The sequence below is a fragment of the Antennarius striatus genome, chromosome 13 (genome assembly GCF_040054535.1).
Source record: "Antennarius striatus isolate MH-2024 chromosome 13, ASM4005453v1, whole genome shotgun sequence".
In the NCBI taxonomy this organism is placed as follows: domain Eukaryota; kingdom Metazoa; phylum Chordata; class Actinopteri; order Lophiiformes; family Antennariidae; genus Antennarius; species Antennarius striatus.
The window spans coordinates 12,621,076-12,646,694 of NC_090788.1; the positions used below are offsets into that span (position 1 = coordinate 12,621,076).

The window sequence follows — 25,619 nt, forward strand, 5'->3', positions numbered from 1 at the left end:
ATCCAGGTCATGGTTATCCAAAAGCTGTTTAAGTCAATCCACTGGACATTAAGAAATCCAGTGAACTGAAAAAGTCTCTTGGATGAGAGACGAAACGTCTTCACAAACTTTCTTAACGTCCAGTGGATTGACTTAGACAGCGTTTGGATTAGATGTATATACCGCTTTTCTGGACACTCAAAGACGATTTACATCGGATCCATTATTCATTCACTCCTCATTCATATTTGGTGATGGTAAGCTACGTGTGTAGCCACAGCTGCCCTCGGGCAGACTGACGGAGGTGTCTACAGTGCAGATTGGCAGCGCAGAATCACTGCGTTTTTGTTGATAGTTGCGTCTTTGTTCTTTTTATAAATAAACTTTCTGCCCAGGGGTCCGAGTGGGCTTGCCTCGTTCTCCTGTGTGGCGTCCATCTCTGTTGTCATTCGCCCTCCTTTTGACTAGTGGCACAGGTACTAAGTGACGTCACTGCAGCCTACGGGTCACTCAATGGGCCAAATTTAAAATGCTTGTGCATTGACTTGCCACTCGCGATTAATTACGTTAATTTTTATAGTGTGCTAATTTGCAGTGTAATTAATTAATCTAATTAACGCGTTAAAGTGACAGCCCTAATATATACTATATATATATATATTTTCTTGTTTGGGCGGCAGTGGCTCAGTGGTAAAGCAGGCGGTAGAGCGGGTCGTCCTATGATTTAAGATCGGCGGTTCGATTCCCGCTCCCGCTCCCCCAAAAATACCCGGAGGTGAGCTGGCAGTGGGAGGTGTCAGCTCACCTCTGGAGCACTGCCGAGGCACCCTTGAGCAAGGTGCCGTCCCCTTTACAAATTGCTCATTTGAGGCGCACCAAGAAGGAGCTGCCTGCCACTCTACCTCCCTGCATGCCTACAGGCCCCCCTGTGTGTGTGTTTGTGTGATACAGGGGCCTGTACTCACTAATATATGTACGCATGCATTTGAATCAGTAGCTAGAGTGTGCGTTCTTAATTTCCCTCCGGGGATCAAACCAGTATATAAATATATATATATATATATATATATATACATATATATATATATATATATAATAAAAGCATGTGACTAGCTAGAGTGTGCCACTAATTTCCCTTCGTGGATTAATTCGGGATATAAAATAAAATAAAAAATAGAGAGTTTTGCGACTGTGGAGGGAGTATTACAAAGTAGTTGATGGGTGAGGACAATGAGAAAGGAACAGCGGATGTGGAATTTGAACATTGGGAAATGATGCAGATTATTAAGGATAACAATGAGGACGGCATTGGAAAATATGGAGATTGGGAAGGCTGTTGATCCAAACGACATAGGAGTAGAAGTATGGAAATGTGTAGGCAAGATGGCAGGGAGATTTAGTAGACGAATGCCGAAAAGTGAAAGGATGCCAGAGAGCTTGATAAGTAATATTAGTTTGTTCCCTACTTCTCAGCTGCTTACAGTACATGCATGTACACCCACAGACCTCACAGACCTGTTTGCTCAGCACAGAAATGAAACTGAAATGAAAACAATCTCATACCACTCACACTTTATGGAATATCATATTGAGTGTGTAGGTCTGAACATGTTATCTTGATTAACAAACTAAAAATAGGTCCCACACATTGATTAGCATTATCTTCACTGCAGAACACAGAGCACAGAATTACACACCCAAGGCAGAAGTGGTAGAATGTTTATATGTGCTGGAAATTATAGTTTACTTGTTTTGGAAACCTAGCCATAAATGTAAATCTAATTATTAAAAACATTAAGGAGAAGCATGGTTCTCTCTTGATGCACTTCCCTTCACTGACTTTAAACTGGGTTGATGATAACAAATACAACATTTCAGACACAAACTATAAAGCTGTAGTTAATCGTAATTTCTTTTTTTCTAGGACTTTCAATGTAGAAATAACCACTGGCCAAGTGATGAACATTGGGTTAAATCAATTTAACAGAAGAGAGGTACATCAGCTTAATGCAGGACAGATGTGGGAATTATTGCCCTGCAATGAGCAAATGGCACTATGACAGCATGCAGCCAACTGCCTGCAGTATGCCCGGTGACAAGAAAAAAAAAACTGTATTGTCTAATAGATGTACAGTTGCAGTGACTGGTCTGTTTTTTGAAGGACTAGCACCTATCCAATCACTCGCCATCACAGGCAGCTGTGATTCAGATGTTTATGAACCCTCCCCATACTGATATTAAATCATGTTTTTTTAAAATATTTTTTATATTTTAAACCTTATTGCCTCTTGCCACCTTTTAATGCACCCATCACCGTTTCAAGTTCCTCGTGTGATAAACTTTACTGTACCTGGCAATAAACTATTTTCTGATTCTGAAACCACCTTCTATCTGTATTACCTTTTCCCACACTATTATCGACTGTTTAAAGCACTTTTGTGTCTCATTGAAGCCCGAGACACACAGAACGTATCACACTTCCGAATGCCGTCAGCCAATAGAATGCACGTATGGTATCACTTGACTACCTACCAAAAATCGGTGATGAGGTGAAGTCGAGAGGGTTGATAAGTGAATGCGCAAAGGGCACATTGTAAATGCTATAAATATGAATATTATATAAATTTATATACAGTGGTACTTCTACTTACGAAATTAATTGGTTCCGGAAGAAATTATGTAAGTAGAAAATTACGTAAGTAGAGACACGTTTTCCATGCAAATGCCCTAATCCGTTCCAAGCCCACAAAAATTCCAACATAAATGTTTTATAAAGCATAAAAATGCATCAAAACACGTAACAAATACATGTTACGATTACATTATTACACAATAAATGAGAGTTGTGCATAAGGTAAAAAACAAAGACTAGAGTAAAGAATAATAAGGATTGTCATGTACCTTTTAACAGCTGTCCCCATTGTTTTTTTGCCCTCTTTGGTTCATGCTCTCCTATCTCACGATGCAGAACAACAGAGTGAATTCCAGTCCTCCTTTTGAACTTCTCCAACAACCCACGCAATGCCTTAAACTCCTTAAACTTCCTTTTGTTTTAATAACATGGCGATTGTAGATGCATTACGGCCATATTCTTTGACGAGATCAACCAAACGCATCCCTTTCTTATGCTATTCTATGATCTCTTGCTTTTTTTGTATGGACAAAAAAACTCTTTTCTTCGTCTTTTCTTTTCCTGTTTTCTCCGTCACTTTCTTGGGGTCCATAGCGGATACGTACTCAAAAGGTTATTGTATTTGCGCAAAACTATCAGACTACCTCACAGGTCGAGTGCCGAATGCCGAACTCTCCATAAGCACCAATCTAGCTCCCCACAGAGGTGGAGTGGCATCCCTCTTAGCCAATGGGATGCCAGGAAGATACATAATAGGTAAAAGCCAATGGCAGATCAGCTATGAGAATGTTGCATTCAGGAACATGTGGGAGATTTGAGTATCAGCCGATACTGTGTTTTTACATTACCTAAGTCGAAATTTCTTTTGTAAGTAGAGGTAATATTTTCCTTCTGAGAATTTTTTTTAAGTAGAAAATTTCGTAAGAAGAGACATTTGTAAGTAGAGGTATTACTGTACAAATGTATGATATACAAATCTTTATCTCTCCACCTATATATTTGAATAAGCTCACTTGAAAGTCTCGTGCTGTCACACTGTCACCAGCTCCACCCAGCACCTGTCCATCAAGCGCCCAACCAATCATGGTACCCAACAAATCACGGCGCATCTGCCAGAAGAAATCATGTGAACAATATGTCGTAAGGCATCTGCTATGTTAGGAGAAGAAATAACTATACATGGACTTCCCAGTCAACATAATTTTACAGTGTCATAACTGTTTCAACAATTTTCATGTTTTTGAGCATAGTGTCTAAACATCAGGAACGAGACACAAAATGTCAACGAATTCTGTGTGAAACTCCGACCAAAGAGGAAACGATTGCGTCACAAAAACAGAAGTACTACTCGGCCAGAGCCAATGAATGTGGGGTATACAAAAAGTGTGTCTGTTTACACATTGACTGCTTTGGCCAAAAAGGAAACTCCTATATTTGTGACATCCATCCCTTTGCGAACAGCAGGGGGTGAAAACTTTTCTAAATGCTATCGTACTGTCGTCAAAAAAATGGGCAAAACTCAACTGAAAAGGATGAAATCAAAGCTTTGCAAGTTCATTAAGTCTCCTTCAAGCCTGATCATGTACACAATCAACAACCAATCTATGGCCCAAACAACAAGGAAACATCAGACCGTCCAGTTGTGTTTCTGCTGCAGACTGTTGAGTTTATTCCGATGAAGACGAGCTGAATCCCTACTGAGATCTCATTCTGTATGGATGATTTTGAAAAGTCTCTCCACCAGATTACAGACTCAATGGAGGTCATGATGGCGTTGGCACCGTAACGGGCGTCCTGCTGGTTTTGGTTCCTGCTGTCCAATGCTCGCAACAAGATGTTTCCAACTCTGGAAAGTTCAAAAACGTCAACTTTTATTATTCTAATAAAATGCAGAAATCACTATTCAGGTAGTAATCTAGAAGGACTATGTGCTAGCATACTTGACATCACTGTTTCTCACATTGTGTTGCAGCAAAAGCTCGGCTATCATCAGTTGGCTATTGGTTAGCTGGAGCTCTCCATGTTAGCAGTGTAGCGTTAGCTCCATAGAACAAGGTAGCTATTTATTATTTTCATATGTTTGGTATGAAGTCTGATATTATTTGTTTTATTGTGGAATTTCCATGGGTTCCCGCTAGTAAATATATAAAGATTTATAAAAAGTTATAGCATATAAGTTGAAGATGTAAAGAATTAGTATAACATGCTAATAATCAAATTATAATACAGTATTTTCCGCACTATAAGGCGCACCTAAAAGCCTATAATTTTCTCATAATCATGTAGTGTGCCTTATAATCCAATGCGTCTTATATACGGATTGATATTGAATGAATGAATGAATGAATGGTAAAATGGTGAATGTATTGGTAAAAACAAGATTGCTGAAAAAAAGCCGGCAGTCTTGTCAGCAGTCATACCGCACTACGCCACCAGGGGCACCCTCAGAAGGTATGGCTGTACTATGCCCCCTACCAACGGTAGTCAAGGGGCGTCCCAGCTCTCACTGACCTGCTGTCTGACGGCAGAGCAGCCTGCGGAGAACACTGGTGACCGGCAACGATAATGTAGCAGAACATAGGGAATTTTCAACAGCTCCATTAATAAAGTTTGACTGACTGATCTCAGTATTTCCCAACCACTGTAGCACCGGAAATAACTTAATTGGTCTAAAAAATGCCATTGTGCTCTAATCTGCAATCTAGTGATGGTCCATTCTATTAGAGTGCGGAAACACACGGAGAAACTGGCATAAAGGCGAATGAAAGACCCTCAAAGCTGAACTTCCAGCCTTTTGTGAAATTTCAAGAGCTAACTCACTGCTAGAAAAAGGTGGCTGGTGTGCTGCAATTGACTTGCAAATGTAGTTGATACTTGAAAAAACACATTACGGGTGGGGGGCGCACATTTAAGCTTATGTATTCTGTCTGGCAGCGACGTGCTGTGAGATTCACGGCGGTGAGACACCGATGGTAAAGTCAGGTCAATGACTAAAACAGTGTAGCATTTGCCAGTAAATTAGCAGCCTGACATTAAAAACTGGTAAAAGAAATTGTTTAGGACACACAGTGCAGCAGCAAATATCTTCATAACTTCATATCAGGAAATAATCCACCCTGTTCGAACTGAGTGGTCCAGTCGTAATGAATTTAACCAGTCTTTTAATGTCAGATTTTTTAATATGCGTGTTGACTTCTTTCTAAATGGCAAAGAGATCAAGTGATCAGGTTTCCTTGATGAGGCTCAGAATGGCCTCATTGACATAACAATAGCAGTTCACAGGTACTCATAGTCATGGATGTTCTATCCAGTGGATGAATAGTGCAACTACCACCACTAGTTTTTAAAATCTAATTTATTTATTTTTATTATATGTGCCTTATAATCCGGTGCGCCTTACATATGAAATAAATAGTAAAATGAACAATTCATTAAATGTGTGCCTAAAAATCCAGTGTGTCTTATAGTGCAGAAAATACTGTAACTACCTAAAAAAGTTCAAATTGTAAGTATGATTGTGACATGATTCTCTTTGTCACCTCCACCTTTCTTTGATGTGCAGTTCCTCACCTGTTCATCAGCTCTTGCTTATAGAACTTACCCTGTTCCTGCTTAACGAAGTGTCCTTTTCACCCAGTAGTTATTGTAATTATCCCCACCAGACATAGAGAATAGCTAAGTCAGCCACCTCCGTCAAATTGTTTTTGTTGACATCTTACTTTAGTGGTGAGGCCTTCCTTCTGTTTTACATCTGTACCTGTTTACATACAACCATCTGGCTTGCTTTTGATTTCCTGTTTGTCATCTTCACTATTTTGGATGTGTTTGTGTTAGAAATGACATTTTCAAATTTTTGCTTACTTATTTACAGAGATTTTGTTTCACTTCTAATTCTATACTACATTATTTATCAATGTCTCTTTGTTGCTGTTGTTATTGTTGTTGCAACACTAAATATTTTCATATTGTGTTCATTTGAGTTCTTTACATTGAGTTAACATAAATTCTAATATAAAGATAGATCTGATCATTATTGATTAAGAAAAAAAGTTAGTAGTTATTTTTCATTGTTCATTTTTCTAACCATATCATTAATTTTAGTCTGCAAGTACTGTATTATGTGCATAATGGTAGCAGTAGTATTAGCAGCTACATTGTTGGTTATCATAGTTATTATTATTGCAGTATGTTTAGATTATATATGAGTGTAAGTGGATTATTCAAAGTTCACAGGGAGGCATGAGTATCTAAAACTAACACCAAGAATAATGGACGTTGGAGCATGGACTGTTATGGTATTCTACTCATATGCTTCAACCCCTTGTGTATCGCTTTCCCCACCCTGCCTTGTAACTGCTCTGCACAATGTTTGCTGTCTTTTCTGTATCTGTATGTAATCACAGATGCAGTTTGTTTTTTTTATATTTTATATTTTGTCTTGGGCGGCACGGTGGTGCAGTGGGTAGTGCTCTCGCTGTGCAGCAAGGCGATTCCGAGTGCGAGTCCTGCTCTGTGCAGAGTTTGCATGTTCTCCTCGTGTCTGTGTGGGTTCTCACAGGGTTCTCCAGCTTCATCCCACCTCCAAATGCATGTGCTTCAGATTAATTGCCCACTCCAATTTGCCCCGTAGGTGTGAGTGTGTGCGTGTTTGTCTGTATCTCTGTTTGGCTCCATGGTGCACTGGCGTAGCGCCCGGACTTTCCCCCATCTCACGCCCTCAGTCAGCCGGGAGACTCCAGCTCCCCACGACCCGCGCAAGTTGATGGAGCGGTTAGACAAAATGAATGAATGAATATTTTCACTTTCTTGATGAATCTATGGAGCTGGTTGTTGCGCGCGCACACACACACACACACACACACACACACACACACACACACACACACAAGAAAAAATCAACACAAAATTGTGATACTGAAGGACGATTCGACATATAAAGATCATTTTATGTCCATAGTATGCAATCATTCACACTCACATTCATGCCTATGGAGAATGCTGTGGCCAAAAAATCACTTTGATTCATTTGATTTCACAATTTCGGGAGAAGAAATTGAAGGAACCCACACAGTAAAACGACAAGTCCTCAAGTGAATTTGGACCTTCTAGCTATCAAGCAACAGCAATACCAATCGGGTTGTTCCTTTTGTATTACATGCATAACCTGGAAATTGTTTGCTAACACGACCAGCGTGGTTGATGTGTAGTGTCAGCAAACCATTTCAATGATAATGTCAAACTTTGTTTTCTTCAGAAACTGACCAGCAGTTATCAGATGCAACTTTAAGCATAGAAGTTTTGTCTACATACATTAAAAGTTATCATGCTTGGTCTGCATAAGTAATTAATTCTATATTCTTATAGTTCATTTAAAAAACTGAGATTGCTTGCATTCTCCAAACTCCAAACCATCTCAGTCTGGCCTCTCTGACTTTATCTCCAAAACCTCTAACATGTGCTGTCCCTCGGATGTACTCATTCCTGATCCTATCCATCATGGTCACTCCCAAAGAGAACCTCAGAAATGAAGACACTGAGATACAACCCATACTTAGACTTACTTAGTTGACTTACTTTGTTCTTCCTGTTCCTCCTGGAATGTTGGGTGACAAGTCCCCTCCATGTGTTCCTGTCACTGGCGGCCTCTCTTGCTCCATGCCAGCTGACTCCCATCTCTCATAGGTCTTCCTATGGCTGTATGTCTTCTATGGCTGTATGTCTTCTTTGGCTGTCCTCTCTTCCTCCTCCCCCCTTTTGGCACCCAGTCCATTGTCACAATTGCTGGTCTTTCTCTTGGCAGTCGCAGTACGGGTTCAGCCATTCTCCTTCTTCTGTTCGAGACTATGTGAGACAGAGGTGCTACCCCTGCCCTTCTAATCAACTCTTCATTGGTGATATGGTCTCTCCATATCAATGGATGTATCTGAGGCACTGTCTGTGGAAGACATCCAGCTTGTTTGTGATGCCGGCTGTCTTCATCCACGACTCGCAGGCGTAGGTCACTGCAGGGATGACCACTGACATATCGAGGTGCATCTTTGTGAACATACTGATTGATTTTGATGACCAGATGTTCCAGTGGTGTGGGAAGACTCCTGTGGCTTTTCCGATGCTGGTCAATACATCTTTGTTGGTAAATTCCTGGAGTGCAGCATGGGTATGGCTAAGTAGAGCTAAGTCGTCTGCAAAGTCAAGATCTGCCAGTCTGCCCCCTCCCCACTTGATGCCGAGGTTTGCCCCGATGACAGACTCCCTCATCAGAAAGTCTATGACAATGATTAATAGTAAAAGTGACAGGACGCAGCCCTGTCTTACCCCAGTCACGTCATTAAAGTTGTTGGTAGTGGTGTTGGTGGTTCTCACTCGACAGGTGGAGTTGTGGCACAGGGATCTGAAGATGTTGACGTACTTGGATGGTATACTGTATAGCTGGAGGATCTGCCACAGTGATTCTCGGGGGATGCTGTCAAAAGCTTTCTTGAAATCGATGTAATTGATGATGAAGGGTCTCTGGAGCTTCTGGCACTGTTCTATGATGTTGCAAAGAGTGATGATCTGTTCTAGTTTGCTCTTCCCTTATGATGGTATCTACTTCGCCTTTCAGGCATTGGAACAGGACACTGCAGAATACCTTGCCAGGGATAGATAGCAATGTGATGCCCCGCCAGAATCAGAATCAGAATCAGAATCAGTTTTATTGGCCATTGTTTGTTGAAAGCAGACGAGGAATTTTTTTCCCGGCAAGTGGTGTCTCAAACTGTGCATTCATAACTTAACTATTCTAAATACTTTAAATATTATAAATAACTATACTAAATACAAAATGCAAGATGCAAAACGCAGTAGGTGGGGGGGGGGGGCACAATGTACAGGTGCTGAGTGCATGTTGCAGGGCCTTGGAGACAAATATTTAATGTTTATTGTTCAAGTGTCTTATGGCTTGGGGGAAGAAACTGTTTTTAAGTCTGGTTGTTTTTGAGAGGAGGGCTCTGTAGCGCCTCCCAGAGGGTAGACTTTTAAATAGACTGTAACAGTTGTTACAGTCTCTGAGGTTTCCCAATTTCGGCAGCGTCACAATACCCCTATGCCTCCAGTCAGTGTGGGGGTTTTGTGACGCTCGATGGAAGGATGTTATGGTACTTCAAGCTTCTTCCTCAACTCATAATGGTAGCTACTCAACAGGCTGGTGAACTTAAGCTTTTCCACCGCATCTTGGGCTGCACTTTTTTCCCCGTTTTCAGCTTCAGCCTGATTTTACCCACCACAAGAAAGTGGTCTGAGCCTATATCTGCACCCCTGTGTGAGCGAACATCTAGCAGTGATGAACGCCACTTTATGTTTATTCAGATATAGTCCAGTTCATTTCGGGTTTCACCCCCAAGTGAAACCCAGGTCATCTTGTGGATCGGCTTGTGCATGAAAAATATGTTAACATTGCTGAGACCATTGGTACTAGCTAGCATCAACAGTCTCTCCATGTTGTCATTGGTGGAGCTTGCAGACTAATGTTGTCCCACTGTGGCATTGAGGCCACTTCTGTCACCATCCAATTTTGTGTTTAGATCTCCAATCCGTATGTTGATGTCATAACTGGGGATTTCATCATGCACGGCCTGGAGCTGGCTGTATAAGGAGTCCTTGTCCTCCTCTGAGGCGACTTCGGTTGGGGCATAGACCCACATGATGGTGACTTTGGCACGTCTACTGTAGAGCCTCGCTGAGATGATGCGATCGTTCACTGGTTTCCATCTCATTAGTGCTTGTGCCTCACAGCTGGAAAGGATGATCCCAACTCCGTGGGTATGGTGGTCTTGCTTGCCAGAAAAAAAGGACGGTTGCTCCATCTATCACGAGGTGCTTAAGATGTCCAGGATATAGTCCCTCATAGTCTTCAGCACCTGGTCCATGCGCTCACATTGAAACAGTGTGCGCACTTTCCTGGTGCCTACTCTGGTGTCGGCTTCAGCATCAAAGATCGGAGTCATCAGGGGTCGGCCTTTCTGCCAGATTTGCTCCGGCCTCGTCATAAATACATCCAAGGATGTGCTTTCTCTTGTCCGCCACTGTATATCGGAATGGCTCCTTCTCGTCATTTCAGTAACATGCTGTTTTATTTACGGGTGAGGTTGTTAACCTCACGCCCAGCCCCCAACCTGGAGGACCAAGTGCTGACTTTCCTTGATCCCAAAATCTGCCCGATTTTGGTATAGAGGTTTAACCCCTGGTTAAACCTGCCAAGGGTGTGATTCCTCTGCTGGTATAGCTTTCTAGGGTCATTGAAGTACACAATGTCAAGGTACCAGTTCAGGGAGAGGTACCAGCACATGGAGAGGTCCTCACATGAATTATACCACATATGTAGTTTATGCTAAAATTGTGCACTGCAATGGCATACATCACAAAAACTTTTGACTGTGATCATCATACCTTCCAAAAATATGTCAGCTTTTGTATTAGTCTCAAATGAACATTTCAATGGACTCCCCTTATAATGCAAAATGGCATTGTGTAGCATATGAATGCGTATATTAACAAATTAACAATATCAAATTGGGCTTTCTCAGAAGATGTGGTTCGGCTCTAGGAGTGGAGAGAGGAAGAGACTGAGACTGAGGTTTGAATTTGGTACCATATATTTAAAAAAATTATAGAACACAAAGAATGGCTATTCTCACAAAGGAAAAATCAAATGACATTTCTAACTTAAATTAGCTTCAAGGAAAAAAAAAAATCAATGCCGTGAAATGCATACATTCAATTAATACATTCAATTCTAAAGTCCAATGAGCCCATTTAATTTGGTTTCAGTCCTTGTGCGCATTGCGCTAAACAAAAGTTCGGGTTGTCCACAGCACGGGGTTGCACCAGCGTTGACTTGAGCAGAATTTCCATAGGGATAATGTGCAAAGTGAGGGAAGGGAATGTGTGAATGTGAGTGTGTGGGACAGACCTCAAAATTCAGTACACAAGGATTTTTTTCCAAGTTCTTTTCGTTCCTTAGCTCGCCATCCAAACCTGGCCTGAATAAAAAGGAACAGGACCAGTTTCAGCTCAGTGTACACTATATATATATATATATATATATATATATATATATATATATATATATACAGTATATATATCAATCATAATCAATAAATAATGCAGTTCGCATAACAATTGTACATAACTGTACTATATTAACTTTGTTTCCTTTTAAAGTGTATGCCCGAAGATACACTTAAATACATGCATTTGGAGAAACGAGCATAGTTACGCTCGCAAACCCTATTGTATGCATACAGCCTAAAAGCTAACTGGTAGCGCAACTCACCGGATCAGCCGTTTCACGAACGTAGTTGCGCTGTAGTTGGCTCTCACAAATTCACATTCAATAACGTTTCAAGTGTTGTCAGTGAAATCAAAACTAAGAATTCGGCATCGGTCTCCTCACGGCCCCTCTCGCATCACCCGACTCACTTCCTGGGACGCCGTTTTATGGGCACCGATAGGATACGTGGGGTCATGTGACGCCCCGACGGTCGCTAGGAGACGACTAGAAACGCCAAATGAATTGTTTCTTCACCTGGGTTACAATTGCGTTGATACTTGATGTTATTGTTGTTTGTTTCTTTAACCATTGCTTCTTTGTTAAACTTAATAAGTCTTGTAAGCCAATATCAATTTCGTAACATAGCTAAAATGCTAACCATTGTGGGGGTTTGTTATTTACCGCATACCACCTTGTGACGATACAGCCTATTATTGTCAATAGCCAACACTGACTTAAGTCATAAATTGATTAATATCTTTAACATTACAATGAGATAATTAAGGCGATGTTTCATTCACAATTAATTCTATATAAAGGGTATTACATTTTCAAATCCACGCCATAAAAATCTATTTAAATCACATTGATTTACCTTTCTGGTTGGTGTAAGCCACTCATCCATTGACAGTTCTGCCCAGGGCTTTGAACCGTTCATGGAACGAAAACAAAAACCAGAAACTTTTGGTATTTTGCCAGGAATGAAAACAAAACCAAAACATTTATATTTTTTAATGTTCCGGAACAGAATCGGAACAGAAAATAATTGTAAACCGGTTAATACCGTTTTTTTTTTTCTTTCTTGAAAAAAATATTTGACCTCATGTTTCACTTTCTGTCATTCACTCGATGCGGGATGAGAGCAGAGAGAAGGAGCAGCTATCAGCAGCGGTTAAGAAAAGGGCAGTCTCCCAGTCATAATTTAATCATAACAGGTAAACACTGCAATATGTCAATCTTAAAATGTATGACTTAGACATTAACTCATTGGCTGCAGTCATTTTCAGAGCAGTGTGTTCCCGTACTGTTGTCCCTCCTCAACTGCGTAAAGAGGTTTTCCCCACGGTTGGAACTTCTGTTCTCACAATTATTAATAGCAGTCCCTCCTCAGGTGTCGTCCCAGTGTATTTTAAACATGCAGTAGTCCAACCTGTGATCAAATACCTGGGCTAGATCATACAGCTCTTGGCAATTTCAGGCTGATCTCCAAACTACCTTTTCTCTCAAAAATCCTTGAAAAGATAGTTTACAGTCAATTAATAGACTTTCTGAAAGACTACAATATTCTTGAGGTTTTCCAATCCGGTTTTAAAACCCTGCACAGCACAGAATCAGCTCTTTTAAGAGTTTTTAATGATATCTTTTTAGCTACTGACTCTGGTGACTGTGTTATTTTAGTGCTTTTAGACTTAACTGCTGGATTTGATACAGTGGACCATGAAATCCTGATCTCCCGCTTGGAACAGTGGGTGGGCAGCAGGGGCATAGCACTGGAGTGATTCAGGTCGTACTTGACAGATCGAACGATCTGTGTCAGCCTTGGCGACTCGGTGTCCTCCTCTGCTCCTCCCTTGTGTGGGGTCCCACAGGGCTCAATTCTGGGCCCTCTTCTCTTCTCTCTCTATCTGCTCCCACTTGGCTCCATACTTGCGGATGACAGCCAAATTTATGTTCCACTCAAAAAGAACAATGCATACTCTATCGCTGCATTAGTTAAATGTCTTGATGGCCTGGATGGCTCTGAACTTTTTGAGTTTCAATGAAAAGAAAACCGAAGTGATGTTTTTTGGTGGTACTGCTGGTACATCCCTTCCAGATCTGGGATCTTTGGCCCAGCATATCAAGCCAAGCATCACTAATCTTGGGGTAAAAATGGATTCAGGTCTCAAGCTTGACAGCCATATCAGGGCAGTAGTGAAGTCAAGCTTTTATCATTTGAGGCAGCTGGCCAAAATAAAACCAATTCTTTCGAGGCAACACTTTGAAACAGTCATCCACGCCTTTGTCACCACTAGGCTGGACTATTGCAATTCCCTTTATGTGGGGGTCAGTGCTTCTTCCATTTCCCGTCTCCAGATGGTCCAAAACGCTGCTGCACGTTTGTTGACCGGCACCCGTAAGCATGAGCATATTACCCCCATTTTAGCCTCACTCCACTGGCTGCCCATATATTTTAGAATCCATTTTAAAATCATTTTATTTACTTTTAAATCCCTAAATGCTCTTGCCCCACCTTACCTGTCTGAGCTTCTACACCCCTATGTACCTGCTGGCTCTCTCAGGTCAGCTGATCAGCTGCTCCTGAATGTGCCTAAAACCAAACGGAAGCACAGAGGGGACCGTGCCGTTGCTGTTGTGACCCCTAAATTGTGGAATAATCTGCCTCAGCAAATCAGACAGGCCTCTTCTCTATCTGTTTTTAAATCTCGTGTGAAGACCTACCTCTTCTCCTTGGCTTTTAACATCTAGATAGACACTGGATTTTATTTTATCTTATTTTTTATTGCTCTGATTATATGCTTTTGTTTTTATCCATATTTTATGTTTTTAATTGATTAATTTTACTTATAATATTTGAGCCATTTTGTCTTTTATCTATAATGTTTGTTCTTTTCTATTTATTCACCTGTACAGCACTTTGGTCGACTGTTTTGTGGTAAAGTGCTCAACAAATAAAGATTGGATTGGATTGGTACTGCCAGCGTTTTGTAGCAATACTGAGCTATGGGAGAAGCACAATGAAGATCTGTTGTTCGGCAATAAATTACATGGTGAAAGTTATTCTTATTCTATTGTCTTATTTCATGTAGTGTCTAAGTAGGAGGCATAGGCCTTAACTACAGTTATATAACTTGCATAAAGCAAAGGTGTAGTGCCGTGGTACTGTTTACTGTAGGGTAGGGACATATCTATAATTATAGTCTATAGTATACAGTATAAGCTAATTGCTTTAGTTGCCAATTTAACAGTCCTTAAGTTACCGTATTTTACGCACCATTCGGCGCATTGCATAACGATACGCAATCTAAATTACCGAGTTTATTTCTGTACTTCGACGTGCTATTTTCTATGTCCTGGTGCTTTCTGTGTGCTATGTCTGTGTTTTGTGTACTTATGCTGTGTGCGACGGTGAAATTAAGGGATAAATAAAGTTATACTCTACTCTCTCTACTTTTACACAAGGCACACGTTATTGTTCGGTGCATGCTTGCTAACAGAAGCAAAAATGTGACTGTGGTTGAACTGTGTTGTACTACGTATTTAAATTAAAAAAAATACACTGACATTGTTTTTTATGTTTTTATTTCTTTATTTTTTGATAAATCTGTGCTAAATCCTTCGAAGTCCTCATCTTCGGTCTGCATTGAATAGCTTGGAAATTTCACTATAGCTGACCATCTGGTTTCTGGGTGGTTGTCCAGTAATGATGGCAAACATCGGACAAAAGTCGAAGCAGACACGTTAGTCCAGGATCCACAATCCACGCACATATTGTGGGGGTGTAACTGGCGGTGTAACTCGCTCTGCACTGCCTCCCAGTCCTGGTAAATGTGTGTTCACGTCTCTCATCCATCACTCCACGACACACGCAGCTTAACTTTAAAGGCTCTGTTTACACCGATGTCCAGCAGTTGGAGGTCTTTCGTTAATCCTCCCAGGATGATGGCAAGCTCAGAATTCAGCCGCTTGACATGGTTTTTTACAGAATCGGTTGTATGGGCGTGCATGGAGTCACAGATCAAGAGAGATGGCGAAGTGTGAAAAAAGCCACCTGGTCTCTTTACGTGAACCGGAACAACCAGAGCTGATAGCCTGAAGTTTACATTTTGCGTCGTAAGCGTGTCTCTTCGCTGGCGTCATTGTCGGGGGTCTTCAGTCAAACAAATGCAATTATGCAGCATACCTGTGGTACAATACCAGCATTTACCTCATACTGGGTACCTACTGGGGGTGTGCCGGACGTAGTCTCGTGTCATGTTCTCTAATTGGTCTATCGCTGAGGGCGTGCGTAGTGACGTAATGCGTCCTGTGTCGGTGGACAATGGTCGATCTGGCGGAGCGCTGACTAAAATCACACAAAAACATTTTTACAGATTTTGGAACTCAGTGTACACATAAGACGCTTAATGTTAAAAGGCGCAGCGTTGGTTTTTGAAAAATTTTAAGGCTTTTAAGCGCGTCTTATGGTATGCAAAATGCGGCACCTACATATGTATATTTACCTGGAACGTTATTAACCGGTTCAGGAACTATATTTTATTGTTCTAACCGTTTCAGGAATGTCAGTTTATGGGTGGAACACAAAACCGGAAACGTTATATTCCATTTCTGTTCGGAACGAACTGATTGGCAAAAAATTCTGGTTCAAAGCCCTGGTTCTGCCAGTACCGTTACATTCACATAATATTGGGGTATGCTGTGAAACAGCTTCTGACACAACTTTAGGTGCACATTTATTATCATTGCAAAGGTTGTAGCTCAAAAATGTTACAATACCACATAAGCATTTCCACAATCTTTCCTTTTATAATACATGTCAGGCAATGATCTACTTAATCCACATACACCTAGATATGCATTAAAATGCAGACATACATTTCCTTTTATTTTAACTGTTTTGTAAAATTCACTTAAGGGACATCTTCTGCTTAGAGAGATAGAAATAACTTGGCATTTAAATTGGGGGCTCTGAATTTTTCAGTCCCACTGCAACAATCAATGAGCTCCTCTTGACCTTTATGTGCACAATAATAGTATCTCTGCCTTTTGGAAAAAAGACATATGCTTTAGTTTATGCACAAAAATAAGTATCTACTCTGAAAACTGTTGGATTTTGATTCAAGTGCTGTGGGGCTCAGCCGAAAGCATACGTGGAGATTAAATGGCAAAAGTCACCTAAAGACAATTTCTAGTGAAAAGAAAGCAAAATAAAGCAACCAATTCTTCTGCATGACAGCTGTGTATATGTATAGCCCATCCCTCATTTGAACAGTGCCTGAATTGAGGCCTGTTAAGCCATTTGCCCTGTGTTGACTATCTAGCATGACATTGGCATTCAGTGTGTGTCCCTCCGTATATGTTCACTTCTGAGTCATGCAGAATGAACCCTCAGCAGTACTAGGTGCATGACCTTCCCCTCCGAAAGCAGAACTGCTTCTGGCTCTCCACATGGTAACTCGCTAATGTCAGTTCTCTCATCCAGATCCATCTCTATCTCACTCTGTCATGTAATAAAGGGTGAAAGTTTTGACCCCAAGGTATCATGTCCTATCCATTCTCACCCTAGAAGGTTTGGTAGCTGGTGTCTTACACAAGGAACCAGTGACCTTTCATGGTTACATAATGAACACCAACCATAGCCTCATCATTCTCAATCAACTTTATTTACATGGTGTATGGCTCTGTGAAGCCAGCTACTGGTGTACAGTCTTAGATACCTCTTTCTAGAATATTGTCCAAAGGTAAATTGTGGTTTAGATGATACAGTTTTCTAAAGATCACACGGTGCATTTAAACTTCAAAACTATATGTGTTTACTGTTGAGGACTTCATGGTTTATAGGGCACTCATAGTTGAAGGCTTATCTGTTTTGGTGACTCATATAAAATGAGGCAGAGGCTTGTGTTGTTAGGGAGGGTTTGCTTAAACAAAGTACCAAACCAGCTTAGAAAAAAAAAGAAGCTTTTTGCGGTTCCATGTTGAAATGGCCCTTTGGTAAAATCAAACAAACACATTTTGTTGCCATCTGTTTATAGCTCCAATTATCACCCAATCCAATGATGTAAGGCTTTCAACAGAGAGCTTTGCCATGAATGCTTATGAGATACATTAGGATACATCTCTAAGTAACAAAATGTGCACAGAGCAGTTCTATGACCAAAGTAGCCAGCAGACAGACAGCCAGATGGGGGAGCAGAAATGTACGAAACGGAAATGCTTGTACAACAGCTGCTGCCCTGAAAATTAGTTATGTTTATGGAAAAGAGGTGCAGATCAAAGATACCAACATCCTTATTCACACATGTGGTGTCTTTTCATGAGAATCCAAAGGGTCAGGTGGTCACAGCTACTCTGTTTGTGTTTAATATCAAATGAATGACCTACTGTGTGTGTGTGTGTGTGTGTGTGTGTGTGTGTGTGTGTGTGTGTGTGTGTGTGTGTGTGTGTGTGTGTGTGTGTGTGTGTGTGTGTGTGTGTGTGTGGGTTGTGTAGGCCTTCTGTAAATAGACAAAAACAATATCATCTGTATTATCATCATCGTTATCATTATCATCGTCATCACAATCATCCTCTTGTGTTTTCTCCTTTTAATCTTGACACATTTACATAGTGTATATGGGCCCAACGAGAACACCAGGAATAGCCTTTGAGAGCTGCTACTAAAAATATTCTTGTGTGTACTCGTTCCTTGACATCACGATGACTCACAGCTACAACCTCCAAAACAACGGCAAATATCTCAGTTGAAGAAAGCCAACATTAAAAAAAAATACAGCTATAAATATTAGCTATGCAATGAATATCCAGTTGCCATAAATCTCCATCCCGCTCACCTTGTTAAAATACATTAAGAGCAAGTGACCTTCCTAAATGCTCGTTTCTCAGTTAACCCAGCTGCAGTTGTAACATCTTATCACTGGGAGGCGCACTTGTACGAGTCAAAACTTGCTTTCCACGACTCATCACCATAGCTCTCAAGTTCGTCCACTGACTCCACCTTTTATCTTGCAGAGCACCTAAATACCAGCTGCAAGATTTACAACCGAAACACTTATCAAAAAAACTTGTGTTTAACTGGAGCAAATACCAGCAACTACCCCTAAAGGACATGTCAGAAGTAGACAGAAATAAATTCATTCACTCTCACTTAGAGACGCTTTGTAATGGCAAATAACGGAGCTTACTTCAAACAAAATATTGCTTTTAGAGCCTCCAAGTCAAATCCAGTGATCGGGAAAATATGCATCCATAGACCTGTGGAGGAGTTTCCTCATATTGGAGCGTATTTCCCCTGGTTACGCACAGCAGGGATCACTGGTCCATTGTCAAACGAGAGGTTATAATGGCCTACTCACCATATTGACTTCTGATACCATGTCTATGCTGGCTATGTCTATATTCATCCCCACTCCAACAGGGGCACCTGAGACAGATCGACAGGGAAGAGATACTGTCAGGTGCAGCCGGTGTGAACATACATGAAACGGTTATTAACATGTAAACACAGGTTAACAGTTGTGTTCTTTTGCTGTTGTCAGCCCGATAATTGTTTAGTGTTCAATGTTCCGAGTCGCAAAGAGTGCGATGGTGCATTTGAGGAAAGTTGTTGACATGTAGAAAATGATGAAATACATGGACCGCGCACAGGAAGGCTGAACTTGGCAGGAGCCTGAACAAGAATTGGCGCTTAATTCTGTGAAATTCCACCAAAGGTGAACGATAAGGATTTTCATTCCAACGAATGTGCTGATATATTTTACCATCCGCCTTTCAACTCCATCATTCATGCATTCCCTCATTCTATCGGTACTCGAGGTTGTTTTGACACATTTTGTCTTCACCGTGCAAAAGACATGAAATGTTAAATGTTTACGCGAGGAAGTCCGTATCATCGCAAAAGTAATCTAAACATTGCACTGTTATACAGGCTGACAAGGCGTTAACTATACCAGAGTTAGACATAGAAATTAGAACATTTACCTCCGAAATCTGGCCTCAATCGTATATCATAACCGTCCAACAGTTTATCCACCGTCTCTTTAACCAAAGACATATTGCTAGGGTCACTGGCACTATGTAAGGGAAAAATGAGGGAGAGAGAGGGAGAGAGAGAGGGTGCTAAGCCGGTTTAAATACCAGACAATATTTAACCGTAAAGTGCAAGTATTCACCATGCATCCTGTGTCACAGTTACACTCAGTAAAAGCGAGTGGAGCATCATCCGACCCATTCACTTACCTTTGGACGCACACCGCGGCCATCATGATAAGGAACAACCAGTAGCAAAAACATCTCATCCTTCTTTTAATAAACACTGTCATACTTATCTTCTTTTTTTCTGTTTGTGAAGACAAACGAGCTCCAACTTATTCTTGTCAGTGCAGTAATTCCAATGCGGAGGCGCATGCGTATTTCCGGCCACAACATTCAGAAGCAGCGCCGCTGCTGCCGTCGGTTGTGGCAAATGTACTCAGCCTCGGAGAGATTTAAAGAACAAGAGACGCACACGGGAGTTTCCCTGAGTTATTTTCACAGAAAGTGGCCATTCCAGAAGCGGTTAATGTGACGGGAAACTTGGCGGTTCGGATCCCCGGGGGCGAGGCTGGATGTGTGGGTGGGGTTGTTTCGTTCTCTTCCCTCTTAAGACACCCATCATGCAACTCATCTCACTGTCCGCGAGCAAGACGCTCAAACCCGCCGCTTCCAGCAGAGCTAGTCTTTGCTCACAGACAGTCTGAAGTGGATGACTGCTTGTGTGAACGTGTGGGGCTCTTCGGCAGAGCAGATGCCCTAAGACCGGACATCACCGAGACATCGGCGATTCGATTCCCGCTCCAGACATCCTCGCATTGTGAGCTGACGGTGGGAGGTGTCAGCTCACCTCCCGGCCACTGCCGAGGCGCCCTTGAGCAAGGCGCCGTCCCCTCTACAAGCTGCTCGTTTTGGGCGCACCCCAAACTCGCGACCCGTCACTCTCTCACTGTTGTACTATTTGCGTGCCTACAGGCCCCTGGTGTGTTTGTGTCTGTTTCAGGGGCCTGTACATAACATTGTGCTGTGATTAACTCACAAACACACACACACACACACACACACACACACACACACACACACACACACACACACACACACACACACACACACACACACACACACACACACACACACACACACACACACACACACATATCCATGTACATGAATGAGTGAAACGATAATTTCCCACTGAGGGATCAATAAGGAGCCGGTCAGAGCCGTAATGGAAAGACAACCACTCAGTTGATTTCATTGTGACTGCCTACCTAAAACTTTCACTTCAAGTGGAGAACAAAGACAATACTGAGAACAATGAATATCTGCACTGTTCAATGTAAGTTATCTCATGTTATAACTTCATTTTAATTTTGAGTTATAACTTAATTTTAATTTTGTGTTATAACTTCATTTAATTACTAATATGCAACTAACTGTATAATTTATCCCCCTGATGCTGTCCGTGGTGCTGAAAGGGCTCCACTATCACTACTGTTGTATCCAAACAAAAACAAGAGGTATACCGTGCTATGAATATATCCCTGCTCTAACAATTGCTCACGCATCGATCCCCACGCGTACAGGCCTTTGACAAAATGAGAAGCGTGGCTTAATACACCGAGAGGCTCTGTGTCAATTCAGCGCCCCTGGGGTGGAAGTGGGTTGCATGGAGCAGCGCACTACGCACTAAAGCCTTCAGGCGGCACAGCTCTCGCATCTTTGTGCGCTTGTGGCTCCACGTACTGGCAAGCAGGATGTGCGCCACTGTGCGAACTCAGACAGGAATTGTCATGGAATAGTTGGGATCATACGCGGATGCTAAAACGGTGGCCTCTGAATGTATTCTACAGCGGCTGTGTTGCCAGAGATCCAAGGAACAGTAATCCAACTAAGTGGCTGCGAAATGTACCGTAGTGTGATATAAAAGCACACGACTATATATATATGTACAGACATTTTTGTACTTACATTTATTAAATATTAGAATCTAAAAATAGAAAGAAAAATCACACCCTGTTTAATATGAAGGGGTTCAGTAAACTTAAACAAATTAATCATATAAAGTATCTGAAATGGCAGAGTTGCAACATTGCTTTGAGAGTTAGCTTTCCAGCTGCACTTTTAAACTCTAATCATAAATCTCTACACTATCTTCTGTGTCATGACATGGAAACTGTGTTGCAATATTGGAGGGACATTTACTGTACTTATCTAATTTGTGATTAAAATGAAAAAAAAAAAATTTCCTCAAATTTCTTGGAACCATTTTAACATTGACCGATTTTATAGGCCTGAAAAAGTTTGTCTATAACCTCTGTGGAGGGGAGACACACCTTCGGACGATGAGATAGAGGTCAATGGGAATATCGTTGATTTAAATTTGTTACTTTGTAGGTTATTTAATTATTTTGAATGAATGATTATGTACATTCAGCTGACACAGCATTTTTATACCTCACTGAACTAAACATTTTTCACACCCCTGCCAACCCCCCTAAAAATACAAGCTCTGTAACCAAAAAAGGGATATGGGGAAGCCAATTCTTGTTTATGCCTAACATGTACAAGCAATTCAATTACGCAGAATATCAGTATAGTATTTCCTTGCACATCCACGCATCAACATGCCTGACTTCACTTCATAGCAGATTTTTAGTAGGTAGTCACATAATACAATACGCTCATTCTATTGGCTGACGGCATCTGGAAGTGCGCGACGTTCCTTGAGTCTCAAAACGCAGCGCACTTCCGTGAGACATATAAGTGCTTTAAACAGTTGATAAGAGTGTAAGAAAAGGTAATACAGATAGTTGGTGGTTTAATATCAGTATGGGGAGGTTCATAAACTTTTAAATTACCTTAAATAATAAGATAAATAGTTTTTCGCTATATCGCGGAATTTGTCATTTGCATGTGGTTCCTTGAATGCATTAACTGCGAGTAATGACGGCGCACTGCAATATAAAGAAGAAAATAAGATAATATTTTCTGTAAATTAATTAATTCACCTTCATTACCTGCTTCTTCTGCTGTCACTGGGTTGCTGGAGCCTATCCCAGGGGACTGGGGCCATGAGGCAAGGTACACTCTGGGTGCAACGCCAGTGCACCACAAAGCTACATATAGACATACAAACAAGCACGCACATACTTACACCTCCAGGCAACTTGAGAATGGACAATTCGCTAAATATGCCATAGTTGTCCCTAAAATCATTCCACTTTATTTCCAAACACTTTTCAAGTATTTTTAAAAACTGAGGTACAGTAGCAGAGACACAGATCTGTCATTTGATCCAATGTGTTTGTCACCACTTTTATAGTTTGGAACCATCATATCGTGAAAACAATTTGTATACATGATTTATAACATGTATAAATAAACTGTTTGAAAACACAGTCAATTACTGTACTTCTTTTATAAGTGATATAACAATAGTATCATTACCTGTAGATTTTTTTATTCTTAAACACCTGGATTATGTAGTTTTAATACATCACTACCACAAACTCCACCAAGGAATACTGATTTTTTAATGTTGAACACAAATTCATAATGACGCTGTACATCCCTGATTTCTCATGCTAAATTTGAACCAACATTTCCAAAAGACATTTAACTCATTAGTATTTTAAGAGTAATTATATTATTTAAAAAGTATGTTAGAAAACCATTTAACTATGATTTTTGATCACACCATTGATCACACTCTAGGTAACATTGATTTTTTTTTTGTGTTTTAACAGCAATATATCATTATAGTCTTTTTGTGCATTCTCATAATAGATGTCGATTTATGTTGATTTATTTTTTTATATTTGCTCCTGTGGTTCTTCATTCTGTGTATACTAAATTCCAATAAAGGCTATTTGTCTTTTTACAAGCTATTTCCATCGCTTCCGTAAACCATGGTTTCTGTTTTTTTATTTTTTTTACTTTCTTCTGTTTTTTTCAAGAGGTAATGTTAGTCCTAAATATTAAAAAAATAATCTAAAAATAGATTATATGATTGATTGGTATTTTTGTAATCTGTCAGTCATGATTTACCAGGTCTGTCTTGAGTGCCATAATTGCCTTTTGTGATTTTATTCTAAATAAATTACTTGTTTGGTAGTATTTGTTCCTACTTTTAATTCTACCATTATTTCTAACACAGCAAAAATATGCATTTGATGACTTACATCAGTCACTAATCTTCTTCTTCTTCTTTTCCTTTCGGCTTTTCCCTTCAGGGGTCGCCACAGCGAATCAATTTCCTCCATCTAGCCCTGTCCTTTGCATCCTCTTCTCTCACACCAACTACCTTCATGTCTTCCCTCATTACATCCATAAACCTCCTCTTTGGTCTTCCTCTAGGCCTCCTGCCTGGCAGTTCAAAACTCAGCATCCTTCTACCAATATATTCACTATCTCTCCTCTGGACATGTCCAAACCATCTCAGTCTGGCCTCTCTGACTTTATCTCCAAAACCTCTAACATGTGCTGTCCCTCTGATGTACTCATTCCTGATCCTATCCTTCCTGGTCACTCCCAGAGAGAACCTCAGCATCTTCATCTCTGCTACCTCCAGCTCTGTCTCCTGTCTTTTCTTCAGTGACACTGTCTCTAGGCCAAACAACATCGCTGGTCTCACCACAGTTTTGTACACCTTTCCTTTCATTTTAGCTGAAACTCTTCTATCACACATCACACCTGACACTTTCCTCCATCCGTTCCATCCTGCCTGGACACGCTTCTTCACCTCTTTTCCACACTCTCCATTGCTCTGGACTGTTGAGCCTAAGTACTTAAAATCCTCCACCTTCTTGATCTCTTCTCCCTGTAACCTCACCCTTCCACTTGGGTCCCTCTCATTCACACACATGTACTCTTGTCTTACTGCAGCTAACCTTCATTCCTCTCCTTTCCAGGACAAACCTCCACTTCTCTAGCTTCTCCTCCACCTGTTCCCTGCTCTCACTACAGATCACAATGTCATCTGCAAACATCATAGTCCATGGAGATTCCTGTCTAACCTCGTCTGTCAGCCTGTCCATCACCATAGCGAACAAGAAGGGGCTCAGAGCTGATCCCTGATGCAGTCCCACCTCCACCTTGAACTCCTCTGTCACACCTACAGCACACCTCACCACTGTCTTACAGTCCTCATACATGTCCTGCACCGCTCTCACATACTTCTCTGCCACTCCAGACTTCCTCATACAATACCACAGTTCCTCTCTGGGTACCCTGTCGTAAGCTTTCTCCAGATCTACAAAAACACAATGCAGCTCCCTCTGGCCTTCTCTGTACTTCTCTATCAACATCCTCAAAGCAAATACTGCATCTGTAGTACTCTTTTTTGGCATGAAACCATACTGCTGCTCACAAATGTTCACTTCTGCCCTTAGTCTAGCTTCCACTACTCTCTCCCATACCTTCATTGTATGGCTCATCAGCTTTATTCTTCTGTAGTTGCCACAACTCTGCACATCTCCCTTGTTCTTAAAAATGGGCACCAGCACACTTCTCCTCCATTCCTCAGGCATCTTCTCACTATCTAAGATCCTGTTGAACAACCCAGTCAGAAACTCTACTGCCACCTCTCCTAGACACTTCCATACCTCTACAGGTATGTCATCAGGACCAACTGCCTTTCCACTCTTCATCCTCTTCAATGCCCTCCTCACTTCATCCTGACTAATCTTTGCTACATCCTGGTCCACAACAGTCACCTCTTCTAGTCTTTGTTCTCGCTCATTTTCCACGTTCATCAACTCTTCAAAGTACTCTTTCCATCTTCCCATCACACTACTGGCACCTGTCAATAGACTTCCATCCCTATCCTTAATCACCCTAACCTGCTGCACGTCCTTCCCATCTCTATCTCTCTGTCTTGCCAACCGGTATAGATCAGTCTCTCCCTCCTTACTGTCGAACCTAGCATACAAGTCATCAAAGGCT

The 25,619-nt window shown here is 41.2% G+C and overlaps 1 protein-coding gene across 1 annotated transcript in view; it reads right to left on the reverse strand.

The window, feature by feature from the left end:
* The window catches only part of LOC137605977 (gamma-aminobutyric acid receptor subunit beta-2-like), an 83,074-nt gene extending 62,905 nt beyond the window's left edge, over nt 1-20,169 (reverse strand). The window contains exons 1-3 of the mRNA XM_068330974.1: nt 19,881-20,169; nt 19,623-19,714; nt 18,998-19,065 (exon numbers count right to left, since the gene is read on the reverse strand). Coding sequence (XP_068187075.1) covers nt 18,998-19,065; nt 19,623-19,714; nt 19,881-19,963 — 243 coding nt within the window. The 5' untranslated portion in view covers nt 19,964-20,169. The remainder of the gene's footprint in view (nt 1-18,997; nt 19,066-19,622; nt 19,715-19,880) is intronic.
* Between the last annotated feature and the right edge of the window lie 5,450 nt (nt 20,170-25,619).